General features: G+C 49.8%; 2 protein-coding genes across 5 annotated transcripts in view; one reads left to right on the top strand and one right to left on the bottom strand.

Annotated features, from left to right (window-relative positions):
- The first annotated feature begins 6,145 nt into the window (after positions 1-6,145).
- Positions 6,146-11,499, top strand: LOC100730712 (cationic amino acid transporter 3-like). The gene is made up of 12 exons (XM_013147686.2): positions 6,146-6,328; positions 7,811-8,171; positions 8,704-8,862; positions 8,943-9,120; positions 9,201-9,313; positions 9,467-9,689; positions 9,860-9,999; positions 10,091-10,193; positions 10,267-10,472; positions 10,732-10,898; positions 11,018-11,126; positions 11,228-11,499. Exons 1-12 carry the CDS (start codon positions 6,146-6,148, stop codon positions 11,407-11,409), a joined length of 2,124 nt encoding a protein of 707 aa, XP_013003140.2. The 3' UTR covers positions 11,410-11,499.
- A 5,395-nt stretch (positions 11,500-16,894) lies between these two features.
- Positions 16,895-23,483, bottom strand: part of Znf331 (zinc finger protein 331) — a 30,575-nt gene continuing 23,986 nt past the window's right edge. Inside the window, exons 4-6 of one of the 4 annotated variants that reach the window (XM_013147815.3) lie at positions 23,233-23,284; positions 21,652-21,778; positions 16,895-20,456 (exon numbers count right to left, since the gene is read on the bottom strand). In XM_013147815.3, coding sequence (XP_013003269.1) covers positions 19,072-20,456; positions 21,652-21,778; positions 23,233-23,284 — 1,564 coding nt within the window. In that variant the 3' untranslated portion in view covers positions 16,895-19,071. Of the gene's footprint in view, positions 20,457-21,651; positions 21,779-22,065; positions 23,285-23,483 lie in introns of those variants that run through there. The other 3 variants (XR_010048716.1, XR_010048717.1, XR_010048715.1) reach the window with 3 other exon arrangements.

Below are 23,483 nucleotides of genomic sequence, written 5' to 3'. Positions count from 1 at the left end.
TCAAGCGCTTGTCTGCTAAGTTTGAGATTGTGAATTCCATCCCTGGTACCAAAAAACAAAACAAAACAAAACAAAATTATTCTATCAATTGCGAGTTAGAAAAAAGTATATAAAGAGCACAGAGACAAATCAAGTTATACACAACAGTGGCCAAGCTCTGGGCCTTAGAGAAGCAGGATTAAGCGTAGTGCAAGTCTTCATAACAACCTCTGGGGTGTCTAAGAGCCTTGGCAATCTGTTCCCTGTTAACCGCAAGTAACTTCTTGGCACAAGAATCACTGAGACTTGACAGGGAACCAGGACTTGTGGTCTGTTTCCTGAATCTTCCTCCATGAGCATAGCTATAGTTGTTATTTCTCTCAGGCAGGGTTGCCCTCAGCAGCCATTCCATCTAACGCTTTTGATAAACATATGCTACTGGGTAGAGTTCTTGTGCTACTCTTTGCCTCAAGACTCCCAAAACAATTCCCCTCTTTTCTGGAATGTAGAGAAAGAAGGGTTTCCTTAGGCCGAGTATTCCATTATACCGCAGAGTTCACCTGTTGGTTCATTAGGCCAGGGAGGCCTGGTGTAGTCATAACAGGTAAGATCCAATTGGGCTGTTGCCTGAATTTGATAATTGCTCCTAATTTTGTTAGGGAATCACTTTTTAGCAAGGGAATAGGGCACTATGGGACAATCAGAAACTCACGATTAAACATTTTGCCTTCAAAGTGACACTTCAGAGCAGGAGGATCACATGAGCCAAATGATCTTTTCCTCCTTGAACCTAGGGTGTTTGGGTATTCTGTCTTAGCAAAATGACACTGAGGCAGGGTGATCTCCACACATTCAAGGCTAGCCAGAACTGCATAGTGAGATCCTGTCTCAAAAACCATACACATAGCAATAAACCTCAGGAAAACCAGAACAAAGGAAAAAGCCCCAAAACTAAACAAAACCCTGAGATATTGAGTCCTCAGACAGTGGTGCTATGGGTTCAGTCCTCCCCCAGTCCCCAGCCTCAGGAAGGAGAATTTGCCGCCCTTCCTGTTAGACAAAGAAACAGAGCAGAACTAAATTCTGTCCCTAAGCATCTGTCTTAAAAACACTCATCACTGAGCCGTGCCCTGCCTTATTTTTAGCCAGCACGTCTCTCACTGCTTGGGGTGAAGCTGCAAAGTTTTCAGCTGTCTGCACTGCTGGTGCAGGAGCTGTGAATTCTGGGTCCCTGTGTGGTTCACTGTGGAAGTCATTTCTTTATTTTCATTTCTGAGATTTAAAAAATTTTTTTTTCAATTTTTGGAGAGATATTATATACAAAACATTTATTTATTAAAAAATATGTATTAATTGATTTTTTTTTTGTGATAGAGTCGCAATATGTAGTCCAGGCTGGCCTTGAACCCATGGCAATCCTCCTGCCTCAGCCTCTCCCGTGCTGGTGTGGCAGACGTGCACCACCCAGTTTTTTTTTTTTTTTTTTTTTTTTTTTTTAAAGCGTTCAATTGCCTTTTCCTGCACCCCACAGTAAGGCAGAGATCCCCTTCCTATTCTAGGCTTCGCTCCCGCCAGGGACGTCGGAACCGCCGATATGCGTTTGCCTCTGTGTCCAGGTGGGGGAAGCAGAGAGCCCACAATGGAACCCGCGGAGCCGGCGTGCGAGGGTGGGGTGGATTAACCCCCGAGATGGGCATCAGCTCCGCGGGCGTCCCCCACCTGTGATCTGGGTCCTCCGGGAGGGGAGACAGGAGGATGGCAAGTTCGGGAGGATGGCAAGTTCTGGGTGGTTAGGGAAACCTTGTCTCAAAATAAATAAAACATAAAAAGGCCGGGATTTGGCTCCGACGTAGAGCACTCCTCGGTTCGGTCCCCAGTCTTGGGGATTGGAGGGGGTCTGTATCCAATTCACACGCAGTCTGTTTTTTGCCACAGTCGCCTTCCACATTTAATCTTCGTGATCGGAGCCAGCGTCTTCTGTACAGCTTCCTAGAGGTTTTCCCCTGTGGTAAGTCCGTCAGCACATGCACATGCACAGGCACACAAGCACACACCCGCACACCCGTATTTTCCTGTTTCTGTTTGCTCTCTCGAGACAGCATCTCGCTATGCAGCGCAGGGTAGCCTTCAACTCGCAGCGATCCTCCTGCCTCAGCCTCATTCCTGAGTGCTGGGATGCCAGCGCGGAGTTATTGGGGTTTCCCTCAAGTCCACTTTATTTCAAGTGTAGAAAGAAAGAAGGAAAGAAAGAAGAGGAGGAAGAGAAGGAAAAACTACAAAAAAAAATCAAAATACGTCAACTGGGGCAACAATGGTGCATACACTGCACACTGTCACCCCCAAATCATTCACCCAGAGCACAGGAAGCTGCATGCAATCCTCCGGACAATCACAAATCTTTCTCTTCAGTGAACTGGGGGAAATCAGTAGTACAACTAACTTAGCTTTTTTTTTTTTTTTTGTCTTTTTCCTTTTTATTGGTACCGGGGATCGAACTCACGACTGCCTGCTTTACAAGGCAGGCGCTTATGCCGCTGAGCTAAATCCCCAGCCCCCACTTGGCTGTTTTTTAATACGCATATACATGCACATATACATGTTTTTCTCTCCGCTTCTCACACTAATGAAACAATACAACATTTACACACGTGTGTCTTATTTCACCAGTGAGTGTGGTCTCAAGCTGCATCCATTTACCTGTAAAACGTGCCCTTCTTTGCGGCTGAGTAGTGCTCCATCCTTCAAGCAGCGGGCATTTAGGGTGTTCCCAAGGTCGGCCCTTACAAGTGGATGCACGGAGTTGCCAGACCTAGCAGCTCCTCCTTTCCTTTCTCTCCCCGCGTACACCTCTGCTACCCCTCCCCCACCCCGTTTTAGAATTAAATTGGGGTTTGCGCCCCACACGGGGACGCTCTGCTCAAGGGTGAGCAGGCCTGGCCCTAGCTGGGACTCACCGCGGAGGGAAGTGCAGGGGACGCGGGCGCGGGTCCCTCGCTGCCCAGAGTGCTGGATGCGGAGGCCTGGACGGGCGTGCGGTACCTGCGGGCGCAGCACTGGGGAGGCTGAGACCGGAGGGTTTCTCGTGGCCGCCTCCTATGGCCCGGCACAGGGAAGGCGGGGTGCAAAGGACGCGGGCGGGAGGTGGGGACCCAGGCTGCCACAGCAGACCGCGCCCGCTTCCGTTCTGCCGTCCTTCGTGGTCGTTTTGTTTTGCCCAGGTTGGGGGTGGGGCACAAGTCCCCGGAGCCCCAGCCTGGGCTCTGGCTGCTTCGTTCTCCTACTAGTGGGGACTGAACTTGGACCCTTCGCACTGAGCCCCGCCCCAGCCCCGTTCAGTTCTTATTTCGGGGAGTGGGGGGTCTCATTGAGTTGCTGAATTGCGCAGGCTGGGCTCCAACTTGCAAAGGATCTCCCTCAACTTCTCCAGGGCTGGGACTGCAGGCGTGCACCATCAGGCTTACCTTGGAACCCCTTCCCCAGTGGCTATATTTTGGGTTTCTTTGCTTTGCTTTGAGACAGTCTTGCTATGTATGTCAGGTTGGCCTTGAACTCATCAGGTAGCCTAGGCCTGGAGCTCACTGTGATCCTCCTGCCTCAGCCTTCTGAATGCTGGTATCTCAGGTGTGCACATCACACCTGGCAAGAATTTGAGTTTCTCATGTAAAAAAAAAAAAAAACATGCGATATTTAGGCTGATGTGTCCGATTTATGTCTCAACGTTATGGTTTTAAGGCGCATCCATTTTTCCAAAGTGACTCAAATTTATCCTTTATGGCAGCATGGTTCTCCATGGTATGAAAATATCCCGTTTTTAATCTCTTCATCGCTTGAGGGGCATGTTGGCTGCTTCTAAGACTTAGCTGTTATAAACCTGGTTTTGCATGGGTCACTGTAACATGAAGTCTTTAATCATTTTGGGAAGATACCTAGAAGGGGAATAGCTGGGTCCAGTGGAATTTCTGTTTTCAGCTCACTGTGGAAGCTAGAGCAGTTGTGCCAGTATGCACTCCCACCAACAGTGAAGGCTTCCTTTTTCCCCACAGCCTCTCTAGCATTTGTTATTCTTTGATATTTTTGTTTTTGTTTTGAGACATGATCTCACTCTGTAGCCCGGGCTAGCCTCTAAATCGTGGGGATCCTCCTGCCTCAGCCTCCTGAGTTCTGGGATTACAGGTGTGCAGCACCACGCTTGGCTCTCTGACCCACTGATTATTCTAGAAGATCTTGTTTAGTTCCATGTGTCTGCACAGTTTCTGTGGTTTCCTTTGCCATCCATTTCTAGTTTTTTTGCACTACAGTCTGATGATGCGCATGGGATATGGGTTTTCCTTTGACACCTACATTAGCCTGTTTTTGGGCCAGTGTGGAAAGTCCCGTGTGCTGCTGAGAAGAGTGTGCGTGCGCTCTTGGTGGGGGCTGGACACTGCAGGTCAGTGGTGGCCTGTGCCGTGTTGGGGACTCATTGTCTGCACTTGAGCCAGATGTACGAGTTGTTTAAACTAAAACCTCAAGGTTCAGGGTTAATAGCAGTACTCACACTTTTCCATAAATAAGTGGGTGCTGCTTGCACTTGGGACACTCTGTCTCTAGAAGTTTTACCCTCCGTGCTGGAGAGACTCCTTATGACAATGGCTCTAAGGTTGGTTAAACTCTGACACTTCCAGGAGATTCCCTGTCTAGTTGATCTATCGTTGACACCGGGGTGCTTAACCACTGAGCTAAATCCCCAGCCTCAGCCTTTGGTTCTTATACTGGGGCGCTGTGGTTCCCAGTTACAAGTGCGTTGGAGGTGATCAGATCTTTTTATCAGAGTTTGTTTTATGAAGCTGGGCGCACTGGTGCGTGGTGCCTATGTTATTTATAATCGTTATCTCTTCACGTTGAATTGTTCCCTAAACCAGCATGTGTGACCATTGTCCCAGCTGGTCAGTTTTGGCTTGAAATTGACTTTCTCTGTATTTCTCAGGATAGCTAATCCTGCATTTTTTTTTCCCCCTTCTGGGTTCTGGTTGTATAGGATATTGTTTTCCAGTCTTTGGTTTTTCATCTCTGAATTTCTTTCTGAATACATGTGTTTCTGCCATACTGCATAGCATTGGATTTTGTTTATTTTTCTTTTTGAGATAGGGTCTCTCTGTGCAGTTCAGGCTGGCCTTAAACTCACTTTGTAGCCCAGGCTGGCATCCAACTTGTAGCAATCCTCCTGCCTCAGCATCCTGATTGTAGGATTGGAGGCCTGTACCACCATGCCTCGTTTGGATTTTGTTTTCTGATCTGTTCTTTCAGAATATGTTAGAGTTAGGGTTAGGGTCAGGGTCCTTCCATGTTGGGAGCTATTACTGACAAGTCCTGACTTATTCTTCTCATTGCATTCTTTTCCTGTTGCTGATTGTATTTTTTCCCCTTCTGCTTCACTGTCCGCCCTTCTAGGTGTGATCATTCTAACTCATTGACACTGTTTGCTACCTTGCCCTTTTGTAGGATGTCCTTGAGGATTTTTTGGTAATGCTGATTTGATGGCCATTTTCTAGATTGTCACTGAAATATCTTATTTCTCCATTCAGTTACTATTATTATTATTTTTGAGATAGGGTCTCATTAGGTAGTTCAGGCTGGCCTTGAACTCACTTGGTAGCCAAGAGTGACCTTGAATTTGAGGTGATCCTCCTGCCTTAGCCTCCAGAATGCTGGAATGACATTTGTACACACCACGTTCAGACTCTGCCTTTGGTTTTTCTTTCTTTTTTGTTTTTTGGTATCTCAATCAAACTCATGACTTTACACTTAGCAGGCCAGCACTTGAACTGCTGAGCTAAATCCCCAGCCCCTGCCTTTGATTCTTATGCTGTGAGACACACAGCTGTTCCATGAACAGGAATCAATCAACCTGTAGTTGAGGAGACCCCTCAGTGCAGGGTCACAGGAATGCTGCAGCCACCGTACTTCAGCCCAGCTCAGAAAGACGCATCTGTGATGGGTCATGGGGGGCGGGCAGAGGCCACCATGGTGATGTACCCCCAGATCACAGCATGGCTGTGATCACAGGGAGGCTGAGGCAGGAGGCTATGAGCTCAAAACCAATATGGGCAGTTAGCTACTCGGTGAGGCCCTGTCTCCAAAGGCCAGCTCAACGGAGTCATAGTCTCAGCGATGCCTGCCTGCATCCATGGGCAGTAGCGCTGATCGAGCAGCCCCGCCCAGCACGCCCTGCCCCAGGCCTTCCCAGGAGCTATTAAAGCTGCGGTCTGCAGCAGCCCAGAGTCCACCGCTGGCTCCAGTGCAGCTCATCGGATCCCACTTTCGGCGCCTCGGGGCCCTGCTGTGCTCCGAGCTCCTGCTTCAGGGATCTGTAAGTTTTGACAACACCCTCTCCTGCCAGGACGGGCTTGGATGTCCTGGGGGAACCTCCACCACCTGCCATCAAGTGTCTTGTCGCAGTTGGCCTAGAGCCTTGGAGGTCCTCCCCAGAGAGGGTGGGGGTGGGTCTTTGATGTTTTAGAGACCGGTTTTGTTTTGTTTTGATTTTTGTTTTGGGTGTTTTGAGTCTTGCTATGCAGTTCAGGCTGGTCTTGAACTCACTTCTGTGGCCCAGGCTGGGCCTCAAACTCACCGTAATACTCCTGCTTCGGCCTCCCAAGTGCTGAGATTATAGGGGAGCGCCACCACCCTCAACTCGTTTTTTTTTCCATACCAGGAATTGATCTCAGGGCCTTGCATTTGCCAGGCAGGCGCTGTACCGCTGAGCTAAATCCCAGGCCCTGTTTTGTTTTTCGAGACATGAGGTCTCATTACACAGTGGAGGCTGGTCTTGAACTCACTCTGTAGCCCAAGCTGGTCTTAAACTTGCAATGGCCCTCCTGCCTCAGCCTCCAGAAAGCTGGCACAACAGGCATGGCTTCATATTTAGGGTTTTGTTGGCAGCGCATGGCTCTTACCCCCTTTCCCGAAAGAGAGCACAGGCCCTAAAATCCTCCTTGGGGAGGGCTGTGGGCGGGGCATTGCAGTTTCCCTCCGAAATTCTTTGTTGGGTAAGGGTTGGGGGTGTGTGTGAAAGAATGCAGACCAGGGAGCCAGGCAGTATCCAGATGGACAGGCCCAACGGGTCTCCTTCTTGGTCGTGGCCTCAGGCCCATCCCCCATGTCCAGTTTTCCTGCCGGACGCCATATGTCTGCACTTTTGTCCTCTGCACTGAAGTCTCTAGGGTAGCCCTGGGGACACTGGGACTGAGAAGGTAAACGCGGCCACTCTGCCACACCTGCCCCGCATTGCCTCGATCGGCTGCGGCTTGGTGTCCTTCCAAATATCCTTCAGGCAAAGACCCCTTAGCCAGCACTTTGGGCGCGGTGGGGGGGGGGGCACCGAGGCAGGAGGACAGCAAGTTAGGTCTCCCTGTGTGGTTCAAGCTGGCCTTGAACTCAGTATGTAGACCAGGCAGGCCTTGAACTCTCGGCTCTCCTCCTGCTACAGCCTCCGAGTGCTGGGGTTACAGGCGTGCTCCAGAAGGATCAGTTTGAAAAACCAATTTTTAAAAAGAGTATTTAAAACCAGGCATCCCTGCAATTTCAGCACTACAGAGGCTGAGGCGGGAGGATCGTTAGCAGCCTTGGCTACAGCCTGAGCTCCAGGCCAGCCTGAACTGCATGGCGAGACCGTCTCAAAAAGAAAGACACAAAAGGGTTAAAGTTGTACTTTGGCTCAGAATCCCAGAGGCTCTGAGAGGTGACTCTACTGATCTGTCTTTGCCATCTTCCCCTAGGGCGCAGGACGTGTTGTGTCCTCTGCACTCTGCAGGCCCAGGCAGGCCTCTGACTTCACACCTCTGGGATGCAGCCACAGGGCCTTTGCGACCTGGGCTGCCGGCTACTGCGCCGGCGCCCACTGGTGGAGGGTCCAGGCATCCACCTGCCGCGCTGTCTGACAACGCTGGACCTGGTGTCACTGGGCGTGGGCGGCACACTGGGGGCAGGCGCGTACGTGCTGGCCGGTGATGTGGTGAGGGACCAGGCCGGCCCGGGCATCGTGTTCAGCTTCCTGGTGGCCACACTTCCCTGCCTGCTGTCCGGGCTCTGCTATGCCGAGCTGGGCGCCCACGTGCCCTACTCCGGGTCTGCCTATGTCTCCAGCTATGTCACCGTGGGGCAGCTGCTGGCCTTCGTCACCGGCTGGAACCTCATCCTGTCCTACGTCCTCGGTGAGGCGGGCTGGAGTGGGGGAGGCAGGGCCCACGGGGTGGGAGGGTACAGCTCAGACTGGTGGAGATCCTCCTGCCTCAGCCTGCTGCATGCTGGGGTTACAAGCCTGAGCTGCCAACCTGGTGCAGGAGCCTCGGGGAGCGAGTGTGGGGGATCAGCACCCCCAGATGTCCTCCCATGGGGCTCCTTCCTGCTGCCCGAGTGACCCAGCCTACAAGGAATGCGGACTGCAGGGGGCAGTCTTTTTCTCCAGACCTGGGGGTGGAGTCCCAGGTTCGCAGTGAGCTCCATCCCCAACCCCTTTTTAAGTTTCCCAGACAGAGTCTCAATAAGTCCCTGAGAGGTCCAGGCTGGAGACCCTTCTGCCTCGGCCTCCGGAGTGCTGGGATTATGGGCAGGCAGCACCATGCCTGGCGTTTTTCACTGTCGGGGGCTAGGATTTCCCACTCGGTGGATGCGCCCCCCGGCGGCTGCTGTATGTCAGTGCCTCTCCGTCTGTCTGTATTGACTGCTGCTTCCTTCCCACCGCAGGTGCAGCCAGCGTGGCCCGGGCCTGGAGTGCGGCCTTTGACGGCCTGATCAGCGGGTACGCAGAGCAGGGGCTGGGCACCCGCATCTCCCTGCACGCCCCACAGGTGCTGGCCGCGCATGCCGACTTCGTGGCGCTGGGAGTGGTGCTACTCCTCACGGGTGAGTTTCGTGGCCTTCCGCCTGGCCTCCTGAGGGCCGGAGCGCCCTTCGCTCTGTACTTTTCCCGTTTCCTCCTGCAGTGCTCCTGGCGGCTGGAATGCGCGAGTCGGTGCTGCTCACCCGGCTGTTTGCGGGGGTGAACCTCCTGGTACTGGCCTTCGTCACCGTCGCCGGCTTTATCAAGGGAAATCTGCGCAACTGGGAGCTCATGGCGCACGACTACTTGCTGGCTGAGTCCCGCCTCAACGGCACGCACAGGTGGCTGCTGGGTCCAGGGCTGGGCAGTGGGATGGAGCCGCGCAGGGCAGGCAGCATCACTGTGTCTTCCTCCCTCACAGTCTGGGCGCCTTTGGTGAAGGAGGCTTCTTCCCCTTTGGCATGGCTGGGGTCCTCCGCGGGGCGGCCACGTGTTTCTTCGCCTTCATTGGTTTCGATGTCATCTCCACGGCGGGTAGCACGGCCCCTCGAGGCCTTCGTTTTTGTTTTCTTGGTGTGGGTGTCTGGCTAGCCCTGAGGCCTCTCCTGCCTCAGCCTCCCAAGTGCTGGGACGATGGGACAGCCGGGTGCCTCTGTCCCCTTAGTGCTCCACTTTCTGCTCCCACAGGGGAAGAAGCCCACAGCCCGCGGCTCGCCATCCCGCTCAGCTTAGTGGTCTCACTCTTTGTCTGCTTCATGATGTACTCTGGCCTCTCGGCGGCCCTCACCCTCTTGACACCCTATTATCTGATCCGGCCCGAGCGTGCCCTCTTCGAGGCCTTCATCCACGTGGGATGGACCCCTTTCAGCTATGTGGTGGCTGTGGGCACCCTGTGTGCCCTCTCCTCCAGGTGGGTGACCAGATGACCCTGCCTTTCTCCGCCCTCCTGGGCGTGGGGCTGAGGCACGGGTGGTGGTGGTGGTGGTGGTGGTGGTGGTGGTGGTGGTGATGGTGGTGGTGGTAGTGATGGCTTAGCCCAGGCTCCTCCGTGGCTCTCACATGCTTCCCCCACTTCTGCAGCCTCTTGGGTGCCATGCTCTCCATGCCTCGGGTCATTTTTGCCATGGCGGAGGATGGGCTCCTCTTCAGGGGCCTGGCCTGGGTCCATGCTGGCACGAACATCCCCGTGTTGGCCACTGTGGTGTCCGGGGTCATCGCAGGTGAGGACCTGCCAGGCTCCTGCCCCACTTCCTGCGCGTGGGGGTGGTCAGGAGCTGAGTCCTCTCTGCTCCCACTGTGTCCTCCCTGCAGCGTGCATGGCCTTCCTGTTCGAGCTCAGAGACCTTGTGGACCTCACATGCATCGGGACCCTGGTGGCCTGCTCCCTAGTAGCCTTTTCTGTGCTTGTCCTCAGGTGAGATCCACTCCGGGAAGCTAGCAGTGCTGGGTGTGTCCCTGGCCATGGTTACCACCGCCTTGTCTCCTAGGTTCCAGCCGGACGAGGACTCGGGTTCCAGCAAGGAGAACACCAGGGTGGAATCACAGGAGACTCAGGCTGAGTGTGATGTGATCTCTGCGGACCCTGCACCGCAGACAGGGTGCTTGAGGCTCGGCTGGGCCCTCTGTGTCCCTGGGAATGCCACCCCGTCTGCAGGGTCTGGCCGGCTGGTGTACTTGTGCGCCATGGTGCTCGGTGAGCCTGGGCGTGGTGAGGGAGGTGGGGGTAAGGACCCCGACATCCCGCCCCGGGCAGCTGTTTCTTGTAGGCCTCCCTGGCTTTATGGTCAGCACCTCTGCCCTGCTTGTTCCCTCTCCCCGCCCACTGCTCCTTGGAGGCCTGCGTCAGCAGGTCCTGGCGCCCCCTTGTGAGCTCCTCGGCTGTGCCAAAAGCCCTACTTTCTAACCAACGAGGTGGTCTCCATGTCCACTCACTTCTGTCCTCTCCCTCCAAGTCCTGCTGCTGATCGGCCTGGGCCTGGTGCTGGCCTGGTGGCCCGACCGCCTGTTCTCAGGAGACCTGGCGTGCGTGGTGGGGGTCTCCCTGCTGCTGCTGCTGACCTCAGGGGCCCTGGGTGTCATCTGGCGACAGCCCCAGAACCCTGCCCCGCTGCACTTCAAGGTGAGCGGGTGAGCCCGGGCCTGGCAGTCTCATGGAGGGGACACCCTGCCGATGCCCTGGCCCTCCTGGCTGGCCTCCTCCAGTGGGCTCCCCGAGACAAACCACACTGCTGTCCGCAGGTCCCCGGCGTGCCCCTGCTCCCGGCACTGAGCATCGTCATGAACGTCTGCCTGATGCTGCAGATGAGCCCGGCCACCTGGACCCGCCTGGCCGTCTGGATGCTCGTGGGTGAGTGGGGCGCTGAGGACGGGACTGGGGACCACAGGACCCCATGGGCAGCACCCTGGGGAGTGACAGGCTGTCTACTCACAGCTTCGCCTCCCTGCCAGGGCTCGCTATGTATTTTGGATATGGCATCTGGCACAGCTTGGAGGAGCAGGAGCAGGAACAGGAGCAGCAACAGGAGCAGCAACAGGAGCAGGAGCAGGAGCAGGAGCCCCAGCCTCCACCTGTGGCACCGCGGCCGCCACCTGTGGCACCCCGGCGCCTGCCCCAAGAAACCCAGTGCTGAGCTGACGGGTCACCAGCTGGGAATGCCCACCTATATTCCTTTGCTAGGGAGGGAGCAGCTTCATGATAGCGCTTCAATAAAAGCTTTTAATGGGTGAAAGTTGTCTGTGGTGTGTGATACTGGGCTCTGATACGTGTGGGTTGTGGATCAGCTGAAATCCAGACGGAGGACCCTGGCCCGTGGAAGCCTGCGTCTGCCCCTCTGAGCAACTTTCCAGGGCGCATCTTGTGCCTTGACAGGTTGCATTCTGTTTGCTAATATGGTCTGGAGTTCGCCATTTATTACACACATAAAGGAGACCGGCCTGTAGTTTTGCTTTTTAAGTTTGGTCTTGGCTTTTGGAGTCATAGTGATGCTGGCTTTCAGAAATGAATTTAGAATCGCTCTTTCCATTTCAATCTCGTTAAAAACCTCCAGGAATCTTGGTGTTGAGGCTTCCCTGAAGTTTTTGTAGAATTCAGCAGTGAACCTGTCTAGACTTGGGCTTTTCTTAGTTGGTAGGTTATTTACTGCTGCTTGAATTTCACTGCCTGTTATTGGCTTATTCAGGATTTTAAAATTTTCTTGGTTTGCCAGGCATGGTGATGCATGCCTATAATTCCAGCATGTGGGAGGCTGAGGCAGGAGGCATCACTGCAAGTTCAAGACCAGCCAGAGCTACAAAGTGAGCTCAAGGTCAGCCTTGAATTCCATAGCAAGACCCTTTCTCAAAAAAGACAAAAACAAACACAAAACAAAAACCCAAACCAAAAATCAAACTAAAATTTTCTTGGTTCAATTTTGGTAATGCATGTATCTGCTAATCTACCTATTTCTTCTGAATTCTTCAGTTTGTTACTGTACAGGTTCACATCACAAAGTAGTTGCTAATACTATTTTTTATTCCAGCAGTGTCCATAGCAGATTTCATCTTCTTGATTCCTAATTGCAGTGTTCTGTTTTTGGTTAGACCGGCTAACCAAATTAAAAAAAGAAAAAAAAAACAAAAACACTTTTAGATTTAATGGTTCTTTGTAGTTTTTATGGTTTAGTTTTCCTTGATTTCTGCTCTGAGTTTTAGAATTTCCTTCTCGGTATTAGCTTTGAGCTTGGGTTATTCTTGTTTCTCTAGGACTGTGGGGTCATTAGGTTGTTTGGGCTTGCTCTGTTTTTGCAGGCATTTATAGCTATTGTATTCTATGAGTTCTAGTTTGTGGTACTGGTACTATCATTTTATTCTACAAAGTGTCTTATTTCTTCCATGGTTTTTTTCTGTACCCCACTGTTTAGTTAAGAATGTACTGTTTAGTTTACATGCATTTGTATATTTTCTGTGTTTCCTTTTGTAGTTCATTTCTAACTCACAGAGCTATGGATGGGCAATAAACATGGTATAGTTTCAATTCTTTGACTTTAGGCTGATTTACTGCCTGGCAGGTAATCTGTTCTGTAGAAAGGTCTATGTGCTGCTGATAAGAATGTATTTTGCTGCTGCTGGCTGAACACTGTAGACATCTGTTAGTCATTTGTTTGAAGGTTTTATTTCTTTGATTTTGTTTATCTAGTTAATCTGTTATTGGGGTATTAAGGTTCATTATAATTATATGATCTCTTAGGTCCAGTAGTATTGGTTTTATGAAGTTGGGGGCTCTGTTTGGCAGATATGTTAATAACTGCCATCTCTTCTGGTGGATTTCCCCCCTAACCAATATATAGGGCCTTCTTTGCTTCTTTTGATCAGTATTGGCTTGAAATCGGAGTGTAAGGTAGTTACATCTCTTTTTTGGGTTGCTATTGCATGGAATAGTTTTTCCACCCTTTGAATTTTAATTTTTTTCTTGAGACAAGGTGTGCTATGTAGTTCACACTGGCCTTGATCTCACTGTATAACCTGGCTGACCTTGAACTTGCAACAATCCTCTTGCCTCAGCCTCCTGAGTGCTCAGATTACAGGCATGTACTACCATATCTAACTATCCTTTGATTTTTAGTCTGTGAGTTTCGGATTCTATTTCTTTGTCCATTGTGCCAGTCGGTCTTTTGACTGAAGATTTGAGACCATTCACATTAAGTTATTGATGATAGGTACTGACTTGTTCCTGTCATTACCTTATTTTCCTGTTGCAGATTCCCTATCTTTCCCTTCTACCTAACTGCTTCCCTGATGTGGTGTATTTAGAGTTTTTTTTTTTTTTTTTTAAACTGGTACCAGGGATCAAACTCCCCACTTGCAAGGCAGGCGCTTATGCTGCTGAGCTAAATCTCCAGCCCTGTATTTACTTTATTAGACCTCATGTCATTGTTAGTTTCATTGTCACTTGCTAGGGCATCCTTAAGAATCTTTTGGAGTGCAGAATTGTGGTCATGAATCTCTCTAGGTGGTGTTGATCAAGAAAGTACTTTATTCCTCCATCAATTTTGAAATATAGTTTTGCAGGATACATCAGCCTGGGTTCGAAATTGTTCTCTTTTAGTGTTTTAAACACTTCAGTCCAATATCTGATAAGGTTTGTATTGAGAAGTCGGCTGGACTTCTAGTGAAATATAATAGATTTTCTTGTATAGGTGGTTTCTCACTTTTTTTTTTTCTAATCCCTTTTAAGATTCTGAGGTTGTCCTGGATGTCAGGGATTTTCACTGTGATGTGTTTTCTGATGGTGGCTGTGTGGAGTTTTGTGCATCTCACTTGCGTGTATGTCAAACTCTTCTACCCTATTTGGAAAGCTTTTGATTATTACTTCAGTAAAAAGGTTTTCCATGCCACCTGTGCTGTCTTCTGATTTGTCCTTGATTCTAGTTAACTTTTGTCTCTGCATTAGCCAGGATCTGCTGGATCCATCCTTCACGTTCTTTTGCTGGTCACCACCACCAACCCTGTCTTCAGGCTCTGAGATTGCTCTCATGTGGGGCATGTCTGTTGGTCATATTTTCAATAGAACTTTAAATCTCACTTTCTCTTTTGAGCCCTCTTATGGACCCTAATTCTTTTTTACATGTCAGTCATGTTTATTTTTCATCATTTTGTTTAGCTTTTCTTTATATTAGTGGTTTTTTTTTTTTTTTTGGATCTTTTTCGTTTTTATCGGTACCAGGGATCGAACTCACGACTGCCTGCTTGCAAGGCAGGCATTTATGCTGCTGAGCTAAATCCCCAGCCTCTATTAGTGTGTTTTTAAAAAATTATTTTTTTGTCATTTTGAGACAGGGTCTTGCTGTGTAGTTCAGGCTGGCCTTGAGCTCACTTTGTAGTGCAGGCTGGTCTTGAACTTGCAGTGATACTGATACTTCAGCCTCCCGAGTGCTGGGATTATGTAGGTGTGTGTCACCACACCCAGCTATAATTTTTTATTTTAAAGAATAAAAACAAGCAAAATAAAACAGAATAAAGCCAATCAAAACAAAACAGTGTGGGCTGGAGATTTAGCTCAGTAGTATAAACTCCTGCCTGGAAAGTGGAAGGATATGAGTTTGATCCCTGGTAACCAAACCGAACCGAACTGAACCGAACCAAACCAAACCAAACCAAACCAAACCAAACCATTGTAACTGACACAGGGCTCAAAAAAAGGTAATAGGAAGTCAACAATGGTTACTGTAATGTCTCTTTTTGTCTTCAAAATAGCTGCACATACCTTCAGACAAAACAGAACAAAACCAATAAAAACAAAATAATGAATGCAATACAGGACTTCAAGATAATAGTTAATCCAAAATAGCTACCATAATATATCTTGTTATCCTAGCAATAGATGCACATGCTATTAGATATAAGAAAATCAAAACAATAAAACCAAAGCAAACCAAAGCAAACCAAACAATGAAAACAATACAGGGCTTTAAAACAAGATAACAGGGGATGGGGATTTAGCTCATAGCATAAGCACCTGTCTTGAAAGGAGGCGGTCGTGAGTTCGATCCCCGGTACCGATAAAAAAAAATAAAACAAGATAACAGGGAAATAACAGTAGCTACCACCTTCTGAAGATGCCCCATAGATATTACACTACAAATTGTTATCCTCTGAATAGATGGCTTTAGGCCTGCAAAGTCAGTGAAATACTAAACAGTACAATCATCAAGTGTATCTTACTCAACAGCTATCATCTTAACTTACAGTGTGCAGCGGGATGGGGGTGGGACCTTGGCGCCCAGCCCACATGTTGGGAGGGGCCAGCATCTGGCTGTCCCCTCCATGGTCCCTGTATGGTGCCAAATCACTGTTAGTGTCTTTCTGTTGTCATTGTTTTGGGCTGTTTTTGAGACAGGGTCTTGGTGTGTAGTTTAGGCTCATTACGTAGCCTAGGGTGGCCTTGAATTCAGTGATCCTCCTGCTTGAGCCTCCTGAGGGCTGGGATTACAGATGTGTACAATCATGTCCAGCTATTAGTGTCTTCTTTGGACTCACTGATGATTTTGTTTAACTGGCTGAATATTTTGATATAAAATTATCAGGTATAATTTATATATAAAATTATATATTGTGAGCCTGCCAAATGCCTTACTGAACTGTTGGCTCAGTGTCACAGAAGGGGGAATGTGGATGGTTACCAGGGTCTGAGGCCACCTCCAGGGAGAAACCTCACTTTGAAACCTGGGTCTCTCACCCACCCCATAAACACTCCCCTAGAGCCCAAACCCTGAGTCAGACACCGAGGGCGGCCTGACTCAGGGACTTGAGGGCCCTTGGCTGAGGTGCAGCCCTGAGCCTGAGGTAAGTGTGAGCCGTGCTGCGCTCCAGGCCAGTATTCTAGGCTGACAACCGCATGGCATCCTACCTTCACTGTGGGGCTGAGGGTCGTTCAAAGTGGTGTCCTCGCGTCTGGTGCTGATCTCCCCATAGACTCGGCTCTTCCCAGTGTCTTGAAGGCTGCCCCGTGAGTAAGCTCGCAGGCTCAAGCCTACCTCCTACACTCTGCCTTTCTTCAGTCTCCAGCACATGCTTCCAGCCCCTGCCTGCCCGTGTCTCAGATCCCTCCTCTGGGTGCTAGGCTTTCCTATGGCACTTCTTCATTTTTTTTTTTTTTTGGTACTAGGATACCCCAGGCCTTCACACTGAGCAATGCCTTCAGCCAAATGAAAGGTTTTTTTGTTTTTTTTTAGACAGGGTCTCACAATGTAGTTCAGAATGGCCTTAAACTCACTATGTAGCCCAGTCTGGCTTCAAGCTCAGGGTGATGCTCCTGCCGTGGCTTTCTAAGTGCTGGGATTCTCCAGATGATTTTGTGTGCTTTGAGACGTGGTCTAAGTCACTGAGCTTGGACTTGCAGCCCTCCTGGCACAGCTTGCTCCCAGAGCACCAAGATAACAGGCATGCATCACCATACCATGCCCCACTCCTATCCTCACTCCAGGCTTATCTTCAGGTGGCTGCACTTCTCCCCTCGCCCACCGAGCTGGGACTCTACCTTGGTCCTGGCCCTCCTTTGCTGTCCCTGCAGTGTATGGTCACTGCCCAGTTTCTTCCTGAAAGAGGCCGTGTTAAATATCCAATAGAGTCCAGCTCCAATGTGATTTCAAAAATTTATTAATACTTTTCATTGACAAATAACTGTATTACATTTATTTTTTATACTACACTTATGGGATACAACATGTATTTTTGATACATGTATACACTGTGGAATGACTGGAGCAACGTCCCTTCCTTCCTTGTTTTGTGGTGAGACACACGAAACACACTTTCCTGTTACTACTTTTAATTTTGCTATTCTGGAGACTGTCTGGTGACATCCCACTGTGTCTTACTTTGCTTTTCTCTGATGAGGAGCGGTGTTGAACACATATCACTTGCGTACTGGCCACTTGGTGATCTTCTCTAGCAAAGTACTACATCTCTTGCCATCTATTTTATCTGCTGTGCCGTAACGTGAGGGATTCCTTGTACTTTCTTCTACATGGGTCCTTCCTTTGGTGCATAAGCTCGTCTCTTTTTGTCTACTTCTTGCCTTCTGTTTTTCTTAAGAGCATCATTTCATCAACATGCTTTGTGCTTTTGATGAAGTCTAATGTAATGTTTTGTGTTCTGTTTCTTTTGTGCAGTAACACATGACTGACAAACTGAAGACAGTGACGAAAATCTATGCTTTCTCTGGGAAGCCTGATGTTTTTCTTCTTTTTTTTTTTTACTGGGGATCAAACTCATGACTTTGCACTTGCCAGGCAGGTGCTGTGAGTTATAACCCCAGACCATAATGTTCTTCTTCTAAACTCACTGCGCTCCCAGGTGGTCTGGTACTAGCTCAGTAAGAGTAACACTAACGTGGACAGAAGAACAACAATAGGTAATATTTACCAAGTGGACACAGTATACCAGATACGGTGTCAAGGAGTTTACATGTACCATACGTTTAATTTCCACAACAGCAACTATAGGTAGATTTGATTACCCCTATGTACAAACGATGCACACAATAAACACTTTACAGATACAGATGGTTGCAAGTTATGGATATTTCAACTTACAATTTTTCAATTTTACGATGGTGCAAAAGCCAACCAGACAACCACTGATTTCTGATCTCCACAATGATGTGAAAGCGAATCCATTCAACCACTGATTTCTGATCTTCATGATGGTGCAGAAGTGGACCCAATACAACCACTGACTTCTGAAGCTTAGGATGGTGTGAATACAACCATATAGCCACTGATTTCTAATCTTCACGATGGTGTGAAAGCGAATCCACATGACCACTGATTTCTGATCTTTACAATGATGCGAAAGCGAATCCATACAGCCACTCATTTCTGATCTCCACAATGATGCAAAAGTGAATCCATACAACCACTTATTTCTGATCTTCATGATGGTGGATTCAATACAACCAATGACTTCTGAAGCTTAGGATGGTGCCGGTATAGCCCTAGAGGCACTGACTTATCATCTTCACGATGGTGTGAAAGCGAATCCACATGACCACTGATTTCTCATCTCACGATGATGCGAAAGCATAACCATGTAGCCACTAATTTTCACTTTCAGTGTGATAATAAATTACACAAGACATCCAGCACTTGATCATTGAATAGGCTTTTAGACATTCCCAATTCAGGCTATTGAGAATGATTTGGAGCCTTTTTAAGGCAGGTCAGGCAAGGCTCCAGTATTTGGGCAGTGTACTAAGCAACTCTTTGAATGGTATTTTCAACACAGGACAGGCTTATTGGGGTGTAATCCCACTGTATTCCGAGGTGCATCTGTAATGCCCAGGGGTGACAGGAAGTGTGCTGGGTGTCTCACAAGGAGAAAGGAAACGGGACACTGCTGATTCTCTGTGGGTATGTGCTACGATTAAAGGCTTCTTTCCTCTTTGTATTATTTAGCTGGGGTGTTCCCCAGAATGAACCCGAAACGTCATAAAGATGGGATGGTACTGACCGACTGTGCAGACGCAGTGGGGTGATCTGGTAAAACCTTGGGACCAACGTTTGCTGTGATCATAAAGAAAAGTGACTTCTTTGTGGCTCATGTGTGCCTCTGGCATTGCCAGCGATGTTGTGAGTGTGAGGATGACCGAGGAAAGCTTTGCTATATTAAACTAATAGTGACTTTCTCCTCACAGCAAGGAAGGAAGGAGTGGAGGGCGGCAGCTTCCAGTGCTTGCTTTCCATGGCCTCCTAGCTCTTGTGCACTCTCAGGTGTCCCTTCAGGTGGCTTGCGTGCTTGCACACCTTGCCACACTCCTAGCAGACATGGGGTTTGGCTATGTGGGTCTTCTGGTGCTGGGTGAGCTGATGGCTGTGGCTGAATGCCTTCCCGCAGGCCTGGCATGAGTGTGGCTTCTCCCCGGTGTGGATGCGCTCGTGCTTTACCAGGCTCGAGCCGTAGATGAAGGCCTTGCCACACTCCCTGCACTTGTAGGGCGTCTCCCCAGTGTGGATGTGCTCGTGCTGGGTGAGGTGGTAGCCGCAGTTGAAGGCCTTGCCACACTCAGTGCACTTGTAGGGCTTCTCCCCGGTGTGAATGCGCTCGTGCTTCACCAGGCTGGAGCCCCAGCGGAAGGCCTTGCCGCACTCCTTGCACTCGTGGGGCTTCTCTCCTGTGTGGATCTTCTGGTGCTGCGTGAGGTAATTCACGCGCGTAAAGGCCTTGCCACACTCCTGGCACTCGAAGGGCTTCTCGCCGGTATGGATGCGCTTATGCTGGATGAGGCTGGAGCTGCAGATGAAGGCCTTGCCACAGTCCTTGCACTCGTAGGGCTTGTCACCGCTGTGGATGCGCTTGTGCTGGATGAGCTTGTAGAGGCGGCTGAAGGTCTTGTCACAGTCCTTGCACTCATAGTCCTTCTCCCCTGTGTGAAAGCGCAGGTGTTGGGTAAGTTCATCGCCCCGCCGGAAGGCCTTCCCGCAGTCCTTGCAGGTGTACGGCTTCTCCCCAGTGTGGATCCGCCTGTGGATGACCAGGCTGGAGCCCCAACGGAAGGCCTTGCCGCAGTCCTTGCACTCGTAGGGCTTCTCCCCCGTGTGGATCTTCTGATGCTGCGTGAGCTGGTTCCCCCAGCGGAAGGCCTTCTTGCACTCTTTGCACTCATAGGGCTTCTCACCTGTGTGGATCTTCTGGTGCTGGCTCAGCTGATAGCTGCGGCTGAAGACTTTCCCACACTCTGTGCATTCGTAAGAGCTCTCCTTGTGTGCCCTCACAGCAGGTCGAGGTGGGGCATTTTCTCCAGCCTGTGGTTCCTTATGGGAGTTGGTTGCCACCTGGCTGGAGTTCCCTTCTTGACTGGGGTTCCCTTCTTGGGTGCTGATCCCCTCTTGGCTGGGGTTCTTCTCTTGGCTGGGGTTTCCAACCTGGCTGAGATTCTCATCCTGGCTGAGATTCCTACTCTGGCTGACAGTCCCACCCTGGCTAAGCTTCTCGCCCTGGTCGAGATTCTGGCCGGGGCCAAGATTCCCGCCCTGGCTGAGATTCCCCTTTTTAGAGCCTTGGGATCTCTTCGACTCACTTTCACACATCCCATTAGCTGGACAGGATTTGCTTCTGATTCGTGCATTCCTTCTGTGAAGATTCATTTTAGAAATGCTCTTTCGGATAGCTGAATTCTTACCTACGTTTGGTGACCGCAAATCTGGAATTTAAAATAAAACAGATCAAAACATCCTTTCTTCCTTTTGCACAAAAACCTAGTCACACAAAAACTTGTCTGCTCAAACAAATGAATTGCCAAGTGCTCTTGTTCAAGCACGGATCCTCCTGCTGGCACCGTAAGGGCCAGGACCCATCCTGGGGTGATACTGCAACAGATGGATGAAGGAAAGGTCACCCTACTGTGTCTAAGAAGCTGCCATCATCAAGGAAATGAGCAGGAATTCTCAAAGAGAAGATGAAAACAAGTATGCTCTGTAGGTGATGTGGTGGGAAAACTGGAACACCCAGGAAATTGAATTTGGAAATACTCTGGTATCTAAAACTATACACTTTAGCAGTTGGGCCTCTGTTATAAAAGCTGGGAGGTGGAGGAGAGCAGAGCCCACGTCCTCCATCCTCCCAGGGTGCAGTCAGCTTCTTGTTACCTGGCACACACACACATGAGGAGAGGGAGTCCAGCCCGTTGTGCACCAAGAGCAAGATGATACAGGCATGGTGCCCGCCTCTGAGAGCAGTAATAGAGCCCGGCAAGCTCCGCGACCTAGTGTTTTCATGAGCTGTGAGTGAAAGCACCGAGGTGCTGCTTTTGCATGAGTGCTGTGCGATGGATGATGGGATCCAATTACATGACCGTTACTTTCCCAAGAGGAAGGTAAGTTTCTGAGATATCTGCAAAATACTGCTGTTTAGTGCTTAAAGCAAAGCTCATGGGCTCTAACTTTCAACTTCACTTCTGCTCCTGTCGGAAACAGTCTGCTCACCTTGCTCTTTCAGGAATTGTGTCTGCACTCTGGACAAATCAGAGCCCTGCAGTGCAGTGTTCTCTGTAGAGCTGGGTCCCCATAACACCAGAGCACATCAATGGCAACCTGGGTATCAATGTCACATCATGGGCTGAACCTGGTTTCTGGGACGATGGTCGTGAGACACACACACACCTGGGGACCCTGACTGAGGGCAGGCTTGGGACATGAAGGAAGAGAAATAATTACATAGAAGCCCAAGGTTGGGAGGTAACTGGGCTCTAGGGAGGCCGATGTCTGTGATGATGCCTGCTTGCATGCTGACAAACCTCGCCTAGGCTTGGAGGAAGGAAGTTAATGGGAATCTGGAAGGGCATCTCAGAAACTGTCAGGGAAGCAGACTTCTGCTCACTCAGGAGGCGACTCACTCACCTAGGGAGACCAGGTTGCTGTAGTTCTCCAGCATCACATCCCAGTACAGGTCCCTCTGGGCAGGTTCCAGGCACGCCCACTCCTCCTGAGAGAAGTCTATGGCCACGTCTGAGAATGTCACCACACCCTGGGAACACAAACCGCAGGGTCCTGAGGAGATGGTGGGGAGGAGCTGTGGAGGAGAGGGCGCTGTGTGTGCCCCCACCCTGTGCACACGGTGACATCGCAGCTGAGACTGAGAAGTGGTTCTCCCTGTGGCTACCTGGACAGCTACCAGCCCTCTGGGTTCCTGATGGCTCAGACCTGCCCGTTGGGAAAAGCATTCCTGCTTCCCTGTTGGTTACAAGCGCAAGAGTGCCAGCATAGGTTCCTATAGCACCTTGCCTCCCACCAAAGGAAAAAAGAATACCGAGATTTTTGTAATGTTTTTATTTTAGAAGATGTGGTTTGCATGTTTCCAAGCTTCAAGTTCATTATCATGTGAGATTACACTTTCAGCAGGCTTCCTTATTTTTTAATTTTTAAGATAGCATCTCACAATGTTGCCCAAGCTGGCTTTGAACTTGCCTCAGCTTCCAGAGTAGCTGAGATTCTATGGTACCTCAGTTCACGTGGTGCCTCTGTATGTCAGGTTGCAAACAGAAGTATCTGGCAAAATTCTGCTTCTGTTTGTGAACTCTATCACATGTTGTACACAACTGCAGCCCTCTTCCCCAGAATCCTAGACAAGTTAAGTTTATAAACCCAGGCACTAGCGTACAAGCAGGCAGGACCATGCCTGGCTTAGGCTTCCTTTGTAAAGCATTTTTAAAAAATTACACCCCACAGACAGTTGAGTCTGACACACAGAGCCTGAGCAGAAAGCCAAGACATCTCCAGTTCAGGGAGGATGGGACCGCCTCCGAGCTCAGCACTGTGTGACACTCCAGCTGTCTCCACTCTCCCTTTCCTTCTCTCATTCCTGATGTAGAAGAGGACGTTAGAGCAAATAATTCACAATCATGTGGAGGCTGCTGTAATGACAAATTTAAAAATTTTTTATTGTGTATGGTTTTCTTAAGACAGGGTCTTGCTATGGATCAGAGGCAGACCGAGCTCATGGTGATTCTTCTGCCTCAGCCTCCTGCATCCTGCTGGGAGTACAGGTGGGAACCCAGCTTGATTTTGTCAATTTTAAAAGCCACACATGGTAAGACTGAGATGTGAACACCCCCTCTTACCTATGAACATTCCCTCTTATTTACCCAGAAGAAGTGGCGGTGGAGTCTTGCTTTCCCAGGGCCCCGCAGGACCAGTGTAGCTAACTCACCATATCAGGGACCTAGTTCATATTTCCCCCAACAGACTTTGCTCCTTCTTGGTCCTGTCACTGCTCTGGACAAAAAACTGAGCACAAAGAGGAGACATGAATGATCTGTGCAGTGACCAAGTAGACAGCTGGAAGACAGGCGCAGGGCTTTCTGAGATTTCATTCACTGGAGCACGGAGCTCTGGGAAGGGGCCTGCTTAGGCGGGCAGCTGCAGTGAATTCACAACAGCATCCGTGAGCCCATCTCATTTCAAGGAAAGAGACACACTTACGTGGGCCGTAGTCTTGGCTCTCAACGCTGGATTGGTCATCTTGGCGTTTCCTCTATGGGAGACAAAATCCGAGAGGTCAGAGGTGGGGATGAGAAAGACATTAAACCAGCTGCATGGTGGGTCCCCAAATGACTTAAGGTGACCTCTCTCCTCCATCCTTGCTTCCCAAGACACACACACACGCACACACGCACACAGAGACTCCCCATGTAAGACCCATCTGAGAAGAACTGAGAGGGTTCTGGAACCAC

The sequence above is a fragment of the Cavia porcellus genome, unplaced genomic scaffold (assembly GCF_034190915.1).
Source record: "Cavia porcellus strain 051 isolate PalLab524CR breed Dunkin Hartley unplaced genomic scaffold, mCavPor4.1 scaffold_7, whole genome shotgun sequence".
In the NCBI taxonomy this organism is placed as follows: domain Eukaryota; kingdom Metazoa; phylum Chordata; class Mammalia; order Rodentia; family Caviidae; genus Cavia; species Cavia porcellus.
This window is presented reverse-complemented; position numbering and strand designations above follow the sequence as displayed.

Excerpts from the sequence above, each read along its gene's own strand:
- LOC100730712 (XM_013147686.2), top strand. The coding sequence starts at position 6,146 with ATGGGCAGTAGCGCTGATCGAGCAGCCCCGCCCAGCACGCCCTGCCCC. Across the intron at positions 9,121-9,200 it reads CGCCTCAACGGCACGCACAG|TCTGGGCGCCTTTGGTGAAG; the intron begins GTGGCTGCTGGG and ends CCTCCCTCACAG. Across the intron at positions 11,127-11,227 it reads GGCCGTCTGGATGCTCGTGG|GGCTCGCTATGTATTTTGGA; the intron begins GTGAGTGGGGCG and ends CCTCCCTGCCAG.